Consider the following 19,674-nt stretch of genomic DNA (forward strand, 5'->3'; position numbering starts at 1 on the left):
CTGTTTAGACATTTCTTTTTAATTGAAATTAAATGTACCACTTAAGCAAACATTTTTTTCTCTCTTCTAAGAGTGAACAGCATGGCTTCTCTCTTTTCTCTTGCTTGCACCGTATCCTCCTCCAACGTCGCGATAATGGATGCTGCCTTAAGTGTATTTGATCTGTTGCTATGGAGGCGAGGATAAGCACCTTGGAGGAACATCTCCGCACCGTGGGTGTAAAAACTTTGGCAAGTGTGCGCCAGGTTAGCTCGGGAATTCACATTCCCTCCGGGGATCCCATGAGGCCGGGAAATGAGGGAAGCAGGGTTACTGTTCGGCAAGGGTGCGGCTGGATTTCGCTATAAAACACTAATGGCATTTGTGTTGCTTGTGAGAGACCGTTGGACCAAGCTGGGTTTTTTTTTTTTCTTTTTTTTTTTTTTTTTTGTGTGTTTTGCTCGGATATTCCCGTTAGAGTGATGCTGTTTCAAAGAAGTAAATAAGTTTCCCAAAAGCATATTGTTAGCTGTGACATCCGCTTTGAGGAGTAGCATGGGGCATTAGCGTGTCCCGTCCTTTACCAAATATATTAAACATACTGAAAATTTTGAATGTGAATACGTGTACATGTATTCCAACATAGGAATACTATATCAGCTGACGAGCGAATCTAAAGGCCACAATAAAACGGAGGACAAAATGCTCATAATGCGCACTTGGACATTAGTCGATTTCAAGCTTTAAGCAATGATGCGGCGAAGTAAAGTCAATTCATCGTGGAAAGGAACAAGGAGAAAGACAAACAAATTGTAATGCAATTTGCAGGAATATTTTTAATTGGGTTGTGTTACGCTTAAGTAACGGTACTCTTAAAGGAGAAGTCAACCCAAAAGTTTTCTTCGCAAGCATATGTACTAGGCTTGCCCACTAGTCGAAACTTGGCCTTCTGACTATCATCGTGTCAGCGGAATATGAGTTAAACAATAAAATCCACCAGTTTTTTGCCATCAGAGGCGGCAGCCATTTTGTCACTTCTGTCGACCGAAAATTACATTGCAGTTGCTCATGGCTCAACTAACGACCAATCATGGCTGAGCTTCAGAAAACACGTGAGTCCTGAGCAAGTGTAATGTAATTTTCGGTCGACAGAAGTGACAAAATGGCCGCCCCCGGAAATGGCTACAAATGGGTGGATTTTACTGCTTAACTCATATTCCACAAAAGCAATATAAATCAAAACGCCTAGTGGGGCTGTATAGAGCATTTTATTGCAAAGAATTTTGGGGGGTTGACGCCCCCTTTAATAGAGTACAAGCTTTGGCCATTCAAAGCATGTCTGACCTTGGCCAAGGACTGCTCTCTACTCTGCTCGTTTTTTTTCCAACAGCTTCTTTAAAATTTAGTTCACAAAATCTGTATATTTTTAGTTTGATTAGGTGAAATTGACATTCTTTCATCTCTATGCAAAAAAGTCAGAATTTCCCTTTCTTGTGTGTTTCTACTTGACTAAATGAACCCAATGTTGTAAGTAGGAGGAAATGAGGTTAGCCTGGGTGTTGCTGTTGTCACCTGTATTGCTTAATGTTTACCTTCTCAAAAATAAGACGGTCAGACTTGTTTGTAGTCGTTAGGGTGCTGCACACAAGCCAAGTGCACGAATGTGCACACACACAATAGCGGGAAATTCCCAACAAAAATTCCGCCCGAGCAGCATGAGGACATTCCTGTGTTTTTCAGAACGTCTCGTTACTGAAATGAAAGTCACATATAGTGCCGTGGAGCCTTTTTCAAAGTCTTGAGTACCCTCAAGCTAGCAATAAATCTCCCCCGGCCTGGGGATATTGGAAGTAAGATTAAGTTTCCTGACAGCACTTTGGAAATATGGGAAGCATGAAGGAACAGGCAGAAATAACAAGAGGGAATTTAGGTGTTAACATAAAGTCAAATCCCACCCATTAACTGCTTTTAAATCCCTAAATCAAGTTGTAGCCTTGCCAGAAAACACAGAATCAATGTTTCAAATACATGTATCAGCTGTTGAATTCTTGGGAAGGTTTGTCACTCCAAATTCCCCCAGCATTCCCTGCAATGACATCACCACTCAATGTCATTCTTTATTTATTATTGTTTTTTTTTTTTTTGACATTGACATAACAACCACGATCCATGAGAAAAAATTTTCCATCCTGGGACATTGCGAACATACAATTAATGAATGCAAAAGTGTTTGAAAGGGGGGATTTTTATAGGCGTACAGTAGTGTGTAGAACATGAGTCATGCTGTTTCGTGGATCATCAGTCGCCATCATGTACCACAAGCATGTCTAACTGAAGTCACCATCCATGCTTGCCTTGTATTTAGTCATACAGTGGTCTCGTTGTTCCTTTTGGGATTTATCATGCTGGTGTCATGCATCACTTTCATTATTTATTACGTGCACATGTAGTACAGTTGTCACAGTTGCCCTTGCTACAATATTCCCAATCCTCACTGTGCTGACTTTTCTATTCGGTTTCACCAGGAAATGCAGACTCCCATAATTATGCTCTTGGATAAATCTTTTTAAACCTCTAGTCCCCTTTCGGGGAACTATAGCAGCTATTGGTTAGACCTTTAATAGGAGAACCAAGGACACGTGCTTAAATCAAGTCTAGTTTATTTATAGCGCTTAATCACAAAATAGCCTCAAGGGGCTTTTCCAAGATCACAGTTCACAGAGATAAATGTGACCTTGGTCTAAAAGCCCCATCTACTATCCATTTTCCAGGATGACGAGGCAAATGAATCACATGATGTTGTTTAAAAAAAATAAAATAAAAATGCAATCCGATGTTATCTTAAACGGGAAGAATTTAGCTCAGGGGCCGCATGGGGGAAAATCTATTACTGAGTGAGCCGGACCAGTAAAATCATGATCTACAACATAAAACAATCGGGGTCAATATTACGTGGATTATCGCCATAATTATTTTTTATACTTTACCAAATCTTCTCGCGGGCCGGATTAAACCCGCTTACAGGCCTGATCCGGCCCGCGCGCCATATGTTTGACACCCTTGCCCTAGTCTGTCTTGAAAGCTGTACAGAGCTAAAGGTCCGAGATAAAATGTCATGAATCGCTTTGAATAGAGGCTCCGTAGAAACAGCTCCATGACTTCATTTCTTTTTTTGAGAATTGCATGTTGCTGCTGATGCTACATTATCAATCATTCTAACGTGAATGAAATTGAGTTTAAAAAAAACAAAAAAAACGTAAAGATTAGAATTCAGAAGCAATTGGTGAAAAAAAGAAAATTGCTCTGTGTCACTGCTGATTTGTGTGATTTGCAGACTTGTATTAAAAGACGAGAATTAGTGTACCACGTTTAGGTCATCTGTTGTGACCACAATGAGATAGCATAAGAGGGGGGAGAGGTGATGAGGTAATGCTTACTAAGCTCACCAGTTGAACCCTGTAGTTAAATCGAAGTTACAGTAAAAGCGCTTGCAGTTTGGAAACACTTTAAGAGATGGATAAATTGTAATGCGGCAGACATTTGAAAAGTACCCTTTTATCATGAACCATTTTCCTTTATGTTTTTTGCATAACATGAGAAAATGAGCCTGCGACTTGCAGTAAGTGCATCGGTCGGCTGGCAAAGCGCTCAGGTTCGAATCCGGAGCTGCAACGTAGTATCGTGACTCATTATTCAGGTATGAGCTCCCTTGGTGATTCTTTCGAGATAAAACAATTAGATAACGACTCAAACAGTTTGAAAGGCATGTGTGGCATTCTGTGGAACTTCGTACTCATCATGGCTTGCTAGTGACATGTTCCGAGAGTCGAGCATAAGCCTTTGGCTCCATTTGAGGTCACCCTGCCAAAGTGCTCCATTTTACTCATAAGCTTTATTTGAATAAAAAACTGTGGTATAAACTTTCAAGGCATCTACGCTTCCAAATTGAAATCAGGCCATGCAGGCCCAGTCACAAGGATTTTGACGCAAGTGTTGCCAAAAGGGAATGAGTCAGTATGAATTATTTCCCCCGCAATGAATTAGATTGACCTCTTCATTTTAGATTAACGGAAGCATTTAAGGTGGAAACAAAACAGAACGATTCGCTCGCGTACATTATTAAAGTGTCATGAGGTGGCTTTCAATTTGTTACCCTTTGAGACTTTGACTTCCAAGAATTCTAATTCTGTATTTTGGTGGTTTATTTTAGAGTGAGTTTTACACACGTTGTCATATTTTTAACTAGTGTTTGGTAAATGATGCATTGACACGATGGGTGAATTGCTATACTGTATGTTGCATTGCGACATTCTACTCTGTCGCACATGCATGCATCCCCAACGTGCAACACACAATGTTAGCGCGAATGTGATTTTTGGGACCTCAATAAATGGCCCCATCATTTTTTTTTGTCTTGCTCAACAATCTGTCCATTCACATATTGCACAGCACACAATGTCTGGAAATTTGCATAAACATTGAATGTGACAGTACATTCCCCTACATCAGGCGTGGGCAAAATACGGCCCGGGGGCCACATGTGGCCCGTTAAACGAATTTACCCGGCCCGCCGAACTTGAAAAAAAATTAAATGAGTAAAGCTTGTTTATGTTTTATTTTCTAAATAATGTGGTTTTTCAAAGACATATATTGTTGTAATGGTTTTGTTCACTTTCATTGAAAATTAAATAAAATTAATTAACTAAATTAAATAAATAAATAAACCTTGTTAATTTTATTTACTCAAAACTGTGGCGTGTCGAAGACAGATATTTTGTTGTAATGGTTTTGTTCATTTTTTTTCACCAATGAGGTGAGGTTACCGAAACACTCCATCCAGCCGCTCTGTCAAATTTTAGAACCCATTGTGGCCCGCCAATCAAAAGGTTTGCCCACCCCTGCCCTACATGCATCTCAATCTGTCTGAAAAGGAAATAATCCACAATTTATAGAAAGCGTCTCAGCAGTTTTACCCCACCCAATAATTATATTCACTCACCAAGGCCTCACACGCTAATTTCACAACCATCAAACCCAACTTCAATTGAAGAAATGCCTTACTTCTTTGTCAGAGACTCCCAATGGCGCTTGTAACATTTCTCGGGGGATCAGAGAACATCATATAGATAAAAATAATGCCAGAGATGCCCATGATTTGACTCTTTATTCCAAACGCATTCCAATGGTGGTAGATGCTTTCGATTGATTACATTCTCTTGACGATATCTACATGCCTATATTGCGATAATTTGCTCTCATGTGATTGGCTGAAAAAGATACATGGGGTCAGAGTACAAATTTATGCATCGGAATGTGCTGTAGTCGATCACTAAAATAGCATAATAAAATAACAATAATTACAATATATATAAATATATAAAATATGTTATGGCCACAAGTAGATAAAATCACATGAAACTGCATAATTGAGCGTGCTTTCTTGTCCCATCTGATGTGTTTGTTTGACAGGTTCCTGCAATTTGTTGTGTCACTCCATTTTTCCTTTATTTATTTATTTTTTTAAGCTAAAAGTTACCTTTGCCCTGCACACTTTACCACGTGAGACTGGGAAAATGTGTATGCTTTCTTTGCAAGTCTACTGTTGATGTAAGGAGGAACGAACAAAGGGTGCCCGACACATTGCGACACACCACATGCAGCCGTATGTTTGCTTGCAACATGCCAGACCACAAGCTCAGTTAAAAAAAAACTAAAAAAAAAAAACCCTGTTGTTCACTGTATTTGTGTCAAAGTTAAAGCAAGCTGAATTGTTTGGCACCCTGATATGTAGTTTGCTTGGCTCTACAAAGATGAATACAAAAAGATATGTACCTCAAGGAAAACTTAATTGTATTTATTTGCATGCATGGTTAGTGCCATTTAAAGCTTTTAACATCTAACATAAAAATACAGTCAATGGAAGAAAACATGTTGTAACATTTAAGATTTTGTGCCTGGATAGCACCCCAGACAGCGGAACTGATTCCCACACATGTTCAAGTCGACGCGGGGGTGGGGGGTCTTTCACACACAAAGTGGAAACAATTTAGAAATGTGAATGAGAGATGCTTTCGTAGAGTAAGGTCAGCAGTCGAGGGGACTCAAAGAGATACCAAAAGATTATGTGTGGAAAATAAAGAGTCAACGTAGACGCAGTAAGCATGAGTGGGAGGGGGTTGACTGTTTAGGTCATGAAATTCCCTTTGTGGGTAAAAATAAAATGCATTCTTGAAAATCCGAACCTGATAGATATGCATGAATGAATGATTCTCACAACCCTATATAATTTCTTCTTTGTTTTTAAGTGAGCTGCATGACTGCAATGGCCAAGTAGGAGTTTGCATGTTTATGAAAAGATCTCAGTAACGGAGAAAGAGGAAGTAAAACATGCCTCAAGATTATAAAGGAAATGTTTGCATTGCAAGATTGCTGGGGTTTATTTGGGGGGAGGGGGGGTTGTGTCTTGCAAGCAATTGTTTTGTGATCACACCCCAAAGAAAAAACGTTTTACTGACTGGTTGTGTTTTATTTTTCTCCCCGTGCTTGTGTGGGTTTTCTCTGAGGTGCGCCAACCTTCCTCTCACACACTAAAAACAATTCAACCTGGCATGTGGGTGGAGCAATAAAATGTACTTTATTCAGTGTAGCCCTAATGGATTTAAATTGGTGGGAAGTAAATGAGTACAAATACTGTGTACTATACTGTAATAATACATCAACACAATACATACACTACATTTTTATTTTTATAACAGGTGTCACAACAGCTGCAGCTGTAACAAAGCGCTTTATACTGTATATTGAAAAGCTACTTTAGAATTTTTTGTTAGTAATTTCAAGTTATCAAAGATGTGGAAGCACGTTTTGATAGAGATTACAGTACTTTTTCATTTTTTTGAAAGCAAAAAGGGGATGTGGACTGGATTTGTTGTTGAAATATTAAGTTGCAACCAAGTAGTGTTTGTTTTTCACAAATTTGGAGCTTGTTCAGAAGATCACACTGTAAAACAAAAATAATATAGCACTAAAATTGGGGGGTGCTTTGATTCGCCGTTGTACGAATGCTCATACGGGAAATAATAATTTAAAAAATACATTCTAACTTTTTTATCCTTCTTCAAGGCTATCAGAGAAGGAATTGTGCAAATGTTGCTTGGTGGAGTTTTTATTTTATTGATGTTAATTCATTTTTCATGATGTATTTATTTTGTAGTATGTAAATAAAGTTTCTTAAGAAACAAAAATTCGGGTTAATTAACCTTCAATACAAGTACAGAATTAGATTATGTTTAAAAGTCAGTATTGTTTTTCCAACTGGACTGTAAAACCTGCGAACGTTGACCTTCCAATTTAATAAAAGTGAGGAATTCTTTTGTATGCTTTTCTTTCCGTGTACGCACTCACTAAAAATCAATTTTCACTTTTGTCCTTAAGTACATTGGAGTCTGCACTTTTCTTTATTTAATTAAATGGTTTGAACCAGTAATTCTAATTTTATTATCATAATGCGCTTCTACTCAAAGCGCTCACCGTTTCCATGGAGACGGCATTCACAGCGGATGTAGTTTAAGCCTCAGCCGCATAACTTCCGGGTTGAAACAGCACAGCATATTCGCCGCTTCCAAATTGTTTCGAACGAACACCTCGGCCAAGTTTACCTTGGAAAATGTCCCGAGGTTCCAGTGCAGGGTTTGATCGCCACATTACCATCTTCTCCCCCGAAGGAAGGCTTTATCAAGTCGGTCAGTATGTGTTTTGTTTTGGATAAATTCCTGCATGTTTGCTAGCTAGCTAAATGCGCTGTCATGCTTCGGTTAGCTTTCCTAATTGCTTGCAAATAAGGCAGTCGAAATAATCGATTATACGAATCCACGTGGAGTGCATTTGTGTTGTGACAAGGTTATGTTTTGACAACTTCGATAGTTCTTTGAAACTCAAAACAGGTTGATCTAGCAGTTTAGCGGTGAGCTAACATTTAGCGTGTCAGGTAATCACTGACTAATTCATTGTTGTTGTACCATTGTTAAAACCGAGTGCGACAGCAAAACATTGATAGTCTCAATATTAATTGAACATGTTTTTTTTGGTCGGTTTAGTTTTGAGGTTAATAGCAAAAGCTCTTAGTGGACTAAAGAAATTTGAAAGTGAAAGTGTCACCAGTGTGATTGCTTGTAATAAAGTAATTACTAGTTTCTTCATCGATAAGGACGCCTGTTACATAGCGATTCCATATTTAGGCGGAATGCAAAAATTGAAAGTAAAAATTAATACATTTAGCTTATTTAAATGGCTTTCGTCGGACTTAATTTTTGTCCTGCTTGTTTTAACGTATGCAAACAAAGATATCCATGCAAAACAAGTCTCTCATAAACCTACACCCTGTCTTCTACTTACAGAATATGCTTTCAAGGCTATTAATCAAGGTGGACTCACATCAGTCGCCGTTCGTGGGAAGGACTGTGCAGTTGTCGTCACACAGAAAAAAGTACCGGTGAGTGGTGTATTCTACATTCCTATGGCTTTCCACTTGGAATCTCAACATGAAATAATTATATTGGCCATTGTCATTAATTGAGAAGAAGCCCAAGTGCCTCTCTTGCACTGCTTACATACTGATCTGAGCATGACGTACATGCACACCTTGTTTGGCTTGGCTTCTTTTGCCTCACCCCATGTCTTTGTCACTTATCAATTGAGTATTAACTGGTGTCTATTGATCATCAATGCCAACTCTTTTTTTTTTTTTTTTTTTTCATTAACAGGATAAGCTTCTTGATTCCGCCACAGTGACCCACCTTTTCAGAATAACAGATAACATTGGATGTGTAATGTCCGGAATGACAGGTAATCAAAAAGAAGACACTGAAACTACCAGCAACACATTTCATCTGTCCGATGCTGGGATTCATTGACATAATATGCTCCCGGATGGCTTATCTGCAGCCCCAAAAATAGTCATAAAACTAATTATACATCAGACAATGTTAATAATATATTTGAAAAGAAGTGATGCTTTTCAACTAATGACTTTTTTTTTTTCTACACCTCCCAAATAACATCTACAGCTGACAGCCGGTCCCAAGTTCAGCGCGCTCGTTATGAGGCAGCCAACTGGCAGTACAAGTATGGCTATGAGATCCCAGTGGACATGCTGTGTAAGAGAATTGCAGACATCTCTCAAGTCTACACGCAGAATGCCGAGATGCGACCACTGGGCTGCTGTAAGTATAACTTACAATCTGATAGATCTTCAAATAGTTGCCTCCACTCTAATAGACGCTATGCCTTTAATTAGCGGTGGGCGCGTCGTCCGCTTAACCACTAGGTAGCACAAAGCATTACGTTTGTTCTGGTGCATTACACCCTGAAGTAATATGACCTCATTGCCGCTTGCGGAAGATAACTTGCCAGTAAATGACAAAAATGTCAATCTTATCAATGGATTGTGCTCCTATGGTGCAACTTCCTCAAGTAGCACCCGAAGCTAAGTGTGTTAGTTTTATTCTTTTGATAGAACAAACCAGGAGAGCTGGGTTTAAAGTAAATGAATTATATAATTCTAATCATTACGATTGGTAGAATTACGAAAAGCGAATTAAAGTGGGTTTTAATAAAAGGCTTTGGCTTTGCACGGCAGAAGGCTTTGGTGCACAAAGCCCAGCCCCACTACAACAAAGAGCGGCTGGGTAATTGATCAGGTTAATTCAAGCAGACACTAAAAAGCCCTTGGGCTCCTTCCTGGAGATCGCTGCAAAATATTCCGCAAGCCTCTTATTGTCATGTTTTACCCGCAGGTATGATTGTGATCGGCATAGACGCGGAATGCGGCCCACAGGTCTACAAATGTGACCCGGCAGGCTATTACTGCGGCTTCAAAGCCACCGCCGCTGGGGTGAAACAGACCGAAGCGACCAGCTTCTTGGAAAAGAAGGTGAAAAAGAAATTGGACTGGACTTTCGAGCAAACTATCGAGGTATGTGATGCAAAAGTGACATTCGAAATGTCTCTCGACTTTTAGGTCAACTTCTTGGGTTGGTTAGTTATTGTAAATGAATCCCCTCGTGTCCCCTCCACCCTGGTTTAGACAGCGATCTCTTGTCTGTCAACCGTCCTCTCCATTGACTTCAAGCCCTCAGAGCTTGAGGTGGGCGTGGTTACAACGCAAGACCACAAGTTCAGGTAAAGACTCACTAGGTTTCCAGAATAATGAACAAAGGAAAGCAGTTTTTACGAGTCATGAATCACCATTCATGGATTATCTGAGATGAGAGCTTGAAAGATGCAGCGAGATTTCGCAATTATGAAAGAGCATTGCGGTGATTTAATGCTTTTGGCATGTGTGGAACTTGAAGTGTGACAACACTGTAAGCAAACTCGAAGAGAACTACCTTAAGGTGAAACTCACTTATGTGAATAGATTTTATATGTATGTATGTATATCAGGGGTGGGGAGAATTATCGATTTTTCAAAACAACAATCGTCGTATTAATAAGTTAAAAGCCAATGTTGTCGGTCACATAAAACGCGCTTGTTTGCGTTTGTACGGCAGCTATCTGTGCTGTTGTTGGCAAGATGGCAGAACAAGCCAAACCTAATACGAGCGGCGCCGTCCTCGTGAAACTCGGTTACATAATAGCAGCGTTCATTAAGTTACCCAGTCATGTCAATCATCCTGCATATTCCACCGTCAAGTATTAAAATTCAGGTTACGCTAAATCGCATTGAGTTTAAATATGTTTTTGTAAATCTTTTGTCATAGGAGAAGTTACAGGACTTTTTTTTTTTTATAGCAACTGCTGCCATTGGCACTTTTTCAAATTTCTTGTTGACACCCTATTGTAAACCACATTGCTTTGAGACTTTATTAAAAGTCAAAATTTGAAATAGAAATCCTTGCACTTGAGTTGTGCAATTGTTTTAAAAATAAAGTAGCAGTGTTTTGCATGGATTACAAAATGTAAGCCAATGTGGTGAGGCATCGGAATCGGAATTTAATCGACTCGAGGCACCCGTAGTTTCTCACTCCTAATTAATTGTGCTATAACACCTGAGGCTATTTTCTAAAAAAAAAAAGAAAAAAGTAATTTCTGCAAAGAGATACACGAACAAAAAATGGCAATCAGAACATCTGTGTGTAATTTCCTCTTTCCAGGATTTTGACAGAGGCCGAAGTGGATACTCACCTGATGTCCCTGGCAGAGCGGGACTGAGCGAGAAGAGAAAGTGTCCCCCGCGTGAATTTCGTTTGAGCATGATGAGATACGCAGTTCTCAAAATTGAGACTAGTGTTATCTTGGCTTGCTGTACATTTCCCCCATTGATGTATTCAACAATAAAAAAAAATAAACAGTTTTGGAGTAAAATACATTTTGATGAGTTTGTGTCTTCATGGCATTACATGAAATTTTGTCCCTCATGAGTTGAATGGATTTGAATGCTAAGTTTTCTGAAGTGACACTCATGTGACTACATCCTGTTTCATCAGAACTGCTTTCATGTGTCAAATTTAGAAATGGCTGTCTATGGGAACACGAGCGGCTCGCGACTCCACTTCCTGTTGTAGAACTTAAAAAAAGCACCAGAATCACATGACACACCGAAGTGTTTCTTTTCGTTACGTGGGCTGATTTGACTTGATTTTTTTTTTTTTTTCAATGCACTGAAAATGTGAGCAAGCCTAACCAGTGTACATTTACACGTATGTTGTGACAATCTATTTTAGGGAAATGGCAGCCTTGCATTTCTCTGACATAATCTGCCTCATCACTCACTCTTGATCAGAAATGATATCACCAGTTAGTCAGTCCAGTTTCCTCTAGTCATCAAATTGTTTGTCATCTGCCCCGCCTAGCTCTGAATCACAAATCAAACCTCCAAACCCCCTCTCAAATGTCATGTTTTCCTAAATCAAGGAATCGTTTTCAGAGCTCCCCTGTCATGTGGAATTAGATGTGATTTTTAAAAGGAAGCAGATGAGTCGCTGGAAAAACCCGTCAAGTCCCGTGCACGTGTATATGGCGCACTAATGTTTATAGCCCTGCGGACAATTATAGGCTAGGTAATGTGTACACTGCTATTAAACCTAATCGTTCGGGGATCTTATGATAGATGCCACTTAAGGGCAGGCCTTGTAGTTGTACCGGTTAATCGAGGCCATTCCAAAAAAAAAAAAAAAATCATAGATGACCAGGATTGGGCTGTACTGTACTTTCCGCAAATGCTTCCTGGTTGTTGTGACTAAGCAACCAGTTAGCATCTTTGACCTTTCCTCCTTCAAAAGCGCCTCTTCAGTTCCTTGTGCTTTAAGATTCAGAGGTAGGGTGGAATATTCGGCACATTATGTTCTAAAGTGTGCCGCCGTGGGACTTTTTACGGTGTGACTCACGCACTGTGACCTCGCCCCGTAGGAAGAAAATCCCAGACTTGAATCGGATTGTTTCGGGCCGTGTGTCTTTCAAAAGTGTGGCTCATAATTCTCAGCCCCGTCACTTTATGTGTAGTGACTAAATGTGGTGGTGTTCCAGTAAAATTGCCGCACACAGAAGTTATGTGGGATTCATTCATCATAAGCTTCTTTTTATTTTGCATTTCATTGATAGTGTTTCACTTCACAACATATTTACAAGTACAAAAATAATATCTCTGTATTTACAATTTACTACAAATGACCAGTCTGGCATGTTCACATCATTAAATCCTTATACAGTATTGCAGGGAGAACGTTTGTCTCGCCGCGTGTTCTGGGCGCCGAGTTCTGTTTTCTGGATCGAACTAGACCAGAGCCGATGCCGTCTTCCTTCTTGTGATCCCCGGGCCAGCGCTTTGTGGACGTCCTGGGCAGGTGTTTGTCCTTTTTGGGGCCGGGGTTCGGTGACCCGATAGCAGCTCTTTTGACACCACCAGTGGCGGGATTTCGTTGGACTTTATTTTCCGAATTTGATGTCGTCGTACAACTGCGAATAAGGGGTAAATGTTTAGAACCTCATAGTGAAATGATTGCCACGTGAGCGGGTGCTATTTATGGAAACTGACCTCATCCTCAGTGAAGTCCAGGTCTTCCATATCGCTCTCGTCCGATTCGCTGTCGGGCAAGGCCCTCAGCTCCTGTGCCGTCTTCTCATACAGCTGGCGGCGTATGTCGTCATTTGGCCTTCCGTAGGTGAGGTGGTACGGCGTGAACCCGCCATAATTGAGGCAATTAACATCAGCGCCAAGGTCAAGGAGGCGACGAACCAGCGCTGGGTTTTGGACATCCACAGCGAGATGGAGTGCCGTCCTGCCGCTGCATTGTTCCTATAAAACAAAACGAGTGGTTACTTCACTATGTTGCTCCAAACTGGATTTGTTGCAGCAAACTTGAACTTGATGACACACACCTGTGCATTTATGTCTGCTCCCAGCCCAACAAGATTCTCCACTAATGAAATATAGCCGTGAATCGACGCTATTTGAAGACAGTTTTGTCCTGGGAAGCAAAAGAAAACAGAAAAAGATCAGCAACAGTTCTAACACAAAATCGGCCTCGTGTATTTTTCTTGCCGGGATTTTGAACTTACCACTGTAGTTGGGGAAAGAGATAATGGAGGTGAGGTGGCGCTGGCTCGTCTGGGTGATGACGCCGAAGCAGGCGAGGGAGCCTTTTTTGCAGGCTATGTGCAACGGCGTGTTGCCGCTGTCGTCGGCCAGCCGTGGATCGCAGCCGGCCTTCAGGAGCCGTTCCACCAACTGAGGCTGCTCCGTGATCACGGCCAGGTGCAGTGGCGTCTGCAAGAATATTTGTGTTACCACCCTGACTTCAGCAAAAGCATCATGTGTGATTTTAATTAAAACTCATTCACTGCCATTGACGGGTATGGACGCCAAAAAGTACATTTGCTTTAGCTGGGCTGGTTGTGAATGAGTTTTAAGGGATTTGTGTCTTAGTACCTGTCTCTGGTGGTTCTGTGCATTGAGGAAGGGGTGATTGTGGGACAGTTTGATCATCTGTTGGGCTCGATCAGCGGCTTCGTGAATGATGGCCAAGTGGAGAAGCCTGTCGAGAGAATGGAAGAGCTTGGTCAAAATGAACGCTCTGAGGAAGTAGCTCCAGTGAAATTATAAGGAACAACGCCTGTGCAAGAGGAACGTTTCGCAAGAGTGGAGTTTTGTCGGGTTGTTTCCACCAGTTGTGGCTTGACACATCTGATGCTTTATCAGTTACTGGCACTGGGCCAGGGACTTTCCTGAGCCCACAGAGCTCAACTTTAAGCACCGCCCAGACTGCGCACTCAGCCAAAAGTAAACGCAGACACGCAAACACGCTTTACGCGGAACATATTTCATGCAACTTCCTAAATGTTCATGCATTTTGTTATTACGTTGTTATAAAACCTGCCGATGCAGTTATTCGTTATATCTTTGCACGAGTGTATCTTTTTAAATCCACGCGCAAGATTGGCGTTTTGCAAACGCCTCCAAGGAAATCGAGTGTCAAAAAAAATGTCCACTTACGTGTCCCCGTCCTCGGTCACGACACTTCTCCAAGGCTCGTAGTCGTGAACGAGCTCTTCGCTCACTCGCAAGTGCTCCAAGTCGTTCACCAGCTCGTCCTCCTTCAACGATTCCAGGCCGCTATCGAAGCGATCGTCTTGGCACGGCAACGCTTTCCCGTGTTTGGGTTCCATGTGCTCGAGGTCGTTATAATCCATGCGATCGCCGTGAGATACTCCGTGGACGTCCATGATGGTTGTCACGAGACAAGTACACGCATACAGTCCAAAGGTTAGAAACAAGAATGGTTGAGAGAGGGCTGGCGCACTGGGTTTTTGTGAGCCTGGCTGGGTGGAGCCTCTGTGGGGATTTCCAATTGACTTATCTAAGACAGGGAAATCACACTGGCAGGGCTGTGTTTTTGTGAGAAAAAAATCCCCCCCCCCTCATCCTCCAACCCTAAAGTCAAAATGAAATCTTGTAGTTTCCTATTAGACACCTACACCATGATCATTAGGGGATGTTTGATTGTGAATGATTGCCATGAATGAGATGGGGACAACCTCTTTAAAGCTCTTCAAGAATTCCCTTTTGCCTGGGGAAAATTGGGGCTTTTATTTTTATTTTTTTTTACTGTGGTGTATTTTTTCTTTTGTGTAACTTTTCATTTTGATTCGCCATTATTTTAAATGTTATATGTATTTTTTTAAAACAATGTTATAACTATAGCCTGTGTGCTATATGTCAATAGTAATAACAATTTAATTTTACGTACTCATTTTTTCCCACTGAAATGAGGAACAGCCCATTAAATGTTACGGTGATTTAATTTGTATTTTTATAGTATACAGGGACAGTGCATATTAATTAAACAGTTTCCCATAAATATGCCAATGGCTAATTTACATCAGATGCCCCTGTAGCAGATTCATGTTAGAGCAAAATTTTAAAAAAGTACAGTCTCAAAGAAGAAAAATAATGCAATAATGGACAGCCATAAATACATTGAATAAGACAGAGTACAAGTTGTAAAGTGCCACAGTCATAGAGTGCTTGCATGTTAAAGCGCTCCGTGCGCGAGCCCGCTGATATCTTAAGTAGTAAAATATTATTGCACTTCAGTAGTATACACGGATGTTAATTTATTTGCTTAGTGTTTTTGTCGTGAATTATGCAATGTATGTCACTAATGAAGTATATACATGCACGCATAATGAATTGAATTGAACACGTTCAGTATTGTTGCAGGAACTGTTGGTGTAAAACCTGCACTGCATCATACAGAGAGATATTTCGAATATATATATATATATATATATAATATTGTTAAATGTGCCCCTATTATTTCACTTATGCCTTTTAATTTGCAATACGCAGAACTAAGGCAGCAACAAAATAGCCTTTCAAAACGCCCCCATATTTGCACATTGTATGCAGAGGAGAGAAAAAAATTCTCAAGTTTGTACAGTGCAACTCTTGTGAAACCAACACTTCATCTCCTACGCCACAAGAGGATGTTTGGGACTTGCCTTTCTTTGTAAAAGTTAGTACGCAATGCAGATTTTTTTGCTTTGGATTTTGTGGAAATGGCAAATTTTACACAACTTATGCTGGGATTTTTTTTTTTGAGTTATTACTGTGTCACGCAACATTTTTAAAATGGATATATGATGCATATGGTGTTAAAGTCGCTCTACCTGTCTGTGGCTTACTGCTTTGTCATTCACGGGGATTTACCTATGCAAACATAGCAGCAGTATCCAAGCAGTCACATCGCAAGTGCATAAGGGAGATCTAGACAACAAACACACCGTCCTAACACACCCTGTGGGGTGTTGTGTGTCTGCGTGTGAGTCACATCAGGGAAATGCCACTCACACAAACATGCACGCAATCTCCTCCTTTCGCGTTTAATTCCAAGCAATCTTCAATCTCTGCCAAGTGTTAGAACAAAAAAAAAACTGAGGACATGCCGTTCCCATCCTGTTCACTGTCCTAAATTGAATTTCTTTGATCACACTAAATTGATAACGCTAGAGGTGTGCGGTCTGATATTGTCAAGACTCATGAAATGCCGGGACTTCCACTCACTGTACATCTTTGGAGAGTTGTTGCAAACACAATGCTGCTGTGTGTTTACACATGGTTGCTATGGACACCAACGCTGAGTATCAAGAGAAATACATCGCGTTCTTCTATGCGTCAACAAATCGCTACTTGTCTGGGCATCTCCATCCTATTCATCCCATGACATCACCTAATATTGACATCATGAAACTTTTGCTTACAAAGTCATACTGACCTTTTACCATACTAACATTTACTAACTAAGGGGGAGAGTTTGAATTTGCTGCTATGTTTATTTTTGTGAAAATGGTGGGGCATAATTATGTTAATGAGACAATTTTTACTCTATCATCCACTCATGAACATTTTTTTTAATTACTCAGAAAACAGTCAAATCAGTAAGTTAGGCTGCAATACTCGAGTGGACAATTTTCTCGTGGACAGCTGTAAATAAATTGTATATTACTGCATTTTACAATAATTTTAAAACAGTTGCATTGTAATCCCCCACGGGTGTTTTAGCAGTGACGATGCTGTTTTGTTATTTATTATTATTTTAACGGCATTAAAATGGTCCTTTCTTTCAAGTAATTAGGTGCCATCATGAACTGCGACTTTTGGTGCAGCAACACTTTGCGATGAGTAAATCTGCTGCTCATTTTGGAGTGAAAAGCTTGATTTCGGACGGCAAAGCTTCCTCGGACAGCCCATCGCGGATTCATCAGTGATGGGGAAGGCCAGCCAAACCCTGCAAACTTCTCTCACCTCTCCACGACGCTAGACCTGTTCCCAAGCCAGATTGTTCTGTTACTATTACGGCTGTGCTACTGTTCTGGATGCTAATTTGAATTCAGCGTCTAAAATTAAATGCTCGTGAAGCCTATAATTAATAGCAGACAATCCCAACCTAAATTCAATCTTGTTGGTATTTGTTTTATTCAAATGCGAAATGTTCACAGGTATTGTATTTTCTTTTTCATTTTAAAAATCCAATCCATATAAGGTTAATGAATGTCAAAGATAAGTTTAAAACCCCTTTGAGCAGCCTCTCTTACGACCCACTTTTGTGATGAACGTACAGGCGATGTGTGGGTGTTTTTCATAGAAGAGGTAATACCTTTATTTCCATCCTTGGCCATTCACACTGTGGTACGTGTACAGAGAAGCATGCGCATGCATAGACACATTCATTTATTTTCTGCAATATGATCTTTTGACCTAGTGCTACTTCTTAATTTGACTGCCGCTTTTAAGTTGTGCCGATGTCATTTTCTGTGACGTCCACGAATTTGAATTCATTGCTTTGTCATTTCATTTGTGATGGGGCATGTTCTATCGTCACATTTTATTTTGTGCTGATTTCATTATTATTGATTGAATGTTGTTTATTGTATGACTTTTTATGGTCCACATAAAAAAAAAAAAATGACATCATCGAAGACCAGCCCTTGTTTCCTGTGAGGATGATTTTTGAAATCTGACTGGGTAAAGAAAGATTCCAATTAATAATCTGGTTTTACATGGCAAAACGAATGGGCAGAAATTTGATTGAAAAACACAAATGAAGTGGATATTGTAAACTGTTTGGAATAAATTAATACATTTTAACTCATTTACTGCCATCAAAGTAGAATGAATTTACTTTTTGACGTCTATATCCGTCAATGGCAGTGAATGAGTTAATAGACCAAATACCAGAATTTAGTTTGTAAATGTAAGTCAGTGTTCTGGGAGACAAGCTAAAAAGCTAGCTAACAGACAATAAAAAAACAAATGTAAGTAAGTGGTAATAACTAATTAACTAAGTAACTTGCTTATGGAGGTAATAATATTTTCCTGCATGATCAATACTTGGTGAAGTAGCATATAGAGGTGGATCACATTCCGCACGTGCATGTTTTTAGCTCTGTACAAATGCAACCCTGGAACATATTTCCGTGCCTGTAAATCTTTATTATTGGTCAGGATCCTTGAGTGTGGGGGTTACTTTACAAAATACATTTTCGAGCTACGAGCATACCGTCCGATGTCAGCGATATTATAAAAAAAAAAAAAGGATAAGCCAGTATGGCTTGTGCATTCTAAACTATAGCATCAACAATATCATGGTGACGCAATCTGTCTGCTCTCATTTATTCATTCTTATTTCCTTTGTCTGAATCTACATAGTTGTCGGCGGCACCGCTGCATGCCCATGTAAATTTACCTGAAAATTTCAGGGTTGTGAAAGCTCAGACTTCCTGCTTGCGCATCAGTGCACTACACATATTAGACAGCAAAGTTTCCTGACCCACATGCAATGCAAATGGATCACATTGGCAGACACAACACAGAAATAGTGGAGTTGCATGACAAATCATAACCAAATGACTAAATTCTTTTGCTGTCCAAATTTACTCATTTGTTAATATTATCTTTTTAGGTCATCAGGCTCAAAGGCAGTTAGCGTAGATGCTAACACAATAGTGGTTTTTAATTGTAGATGATATCATGGGCGCCTTCCTTCATAATAAACTTTTTTTTATACATAATTATTTCCTTTCGGAAAAAATTGTGTTCACACGTGGACTAACAGCACGGAAATGATCTCAATACTCTTCTTGACACCCAGTCTATAGTACTTGAGTCAGATTGTTTATAGAATATAAGAATATAAACTTATGTAAACATAAAACGAATTGAAAATCATATATAGGCTATGTTATGACAGGGCGTGGTACGACTGAGTGTAATTCTATTTTACAAAAATATTAATCACTTTGAGATTGGACAATTGTGCCATGATCTCTCACCTCCAACAAGCTATCACGAGGACATCGAGTAAATATCAACAGCATGGTTTGACAATTTTGGCACAGGGGTGTTTGAATCATTCATCAAACCAGTCTGCTAGGACTAGATTTAACAGAGAAAACCCAAGCGTAAAATGACCTTGTGCTTCCATTGCAGGTTATTTGTGCATTCTGTATGACTAGACCGTGGAAATGAGACATTACTGTTTCAGTTATGGGTCATCCACCTGCACCCAATTCCACTGCGGTGAAAAACAGACTCCTCAATAAGAGAAGAGAAGAAAACATCATCTTTCTCTAACGATACAGCAAAATTATGTTTGGTTGACCCTCAATCACATTGAAAGGTAGTTACGGTAGCTGAAT

The 19,674-nt window shown here is 40.0% G+C and overlaps 2 protein-coding genes across 2 annotated transcripts; one reads left to right on the forward strand and one right to left on the reverse strand.

Moving 5' to 3' along the window:
• Positions 1-7,531: 7,531 nt before the first annotated feature.
• Positions 7,532-11,347, forward strand: LOC148316843 (proteasome subunit alpha type-6). The gene is made up of 7 exons (XM_088286050.1): positions 7,532-7,721; positions 8,376-8,470; positions 8,742-8,823; positions 9,045-9,200; positions 9,774-9,952; positions 10,064-10,158; positions 11,133-11,347. The coding sequence occupies exons 1-7, from the start codon at positions 7,646-7,648 to the stop codon at positions 11,188-11,190; spliced, it is 741 nt and encodes a 246-aa protein (XP_088142176.1). The 5' UTR covers positions 7,532-7,645; the 3' UTR covers positions 11,191-11,347.
• Positions 11,348-12,525: 1,178 nt separating this feature from the next.
• On the reverse strand, positions 12,526-14,763 carry LOC148316844 (NF-kappa-B inhibitor alpha-like). The gene is made up of 6 exons (XM_088286632.1): positions 14,471-14,763; positions 13,907-14,012; positions 13,537-13,744; positions 13,357-13,445; positions 13,013-13,273; positions 12,526-12,933 (listed from the first exon to the last, which is right to left on the reverse strand). Exons 1-6 carry the CDS (start codon positions 14,698-14,700, stop codon positions 12,904-12,906), a joined length of 924 nt encoding a protein of 307 aa, XP_088142758.1. The 5' UTR covers positions 14,701-14,763; the 3' UTR covers positions 12,526-12,903.
• Between the last annotated feature and the right edge of the window lie 4,911 nt (positions 14,764-19,674).

Source organism: Idiotropiscis lumnitzeri, chromosome 21 (assembly GCF_059441095.1).
Source record: "Idiotropiscis lumnitzeri isolate Australia: NSW breed Sydney's pygmy pipehorse chromosome 21, RoL_Ilum_1.0, whole genome shotgun sequence".
NCBI lineage: Eukaryota > Metazoa > Chordata > Actinopteri > Syngnathiformes > Syngnathidae > Idiotropiscis > Idiotropiscis lumnitzeri.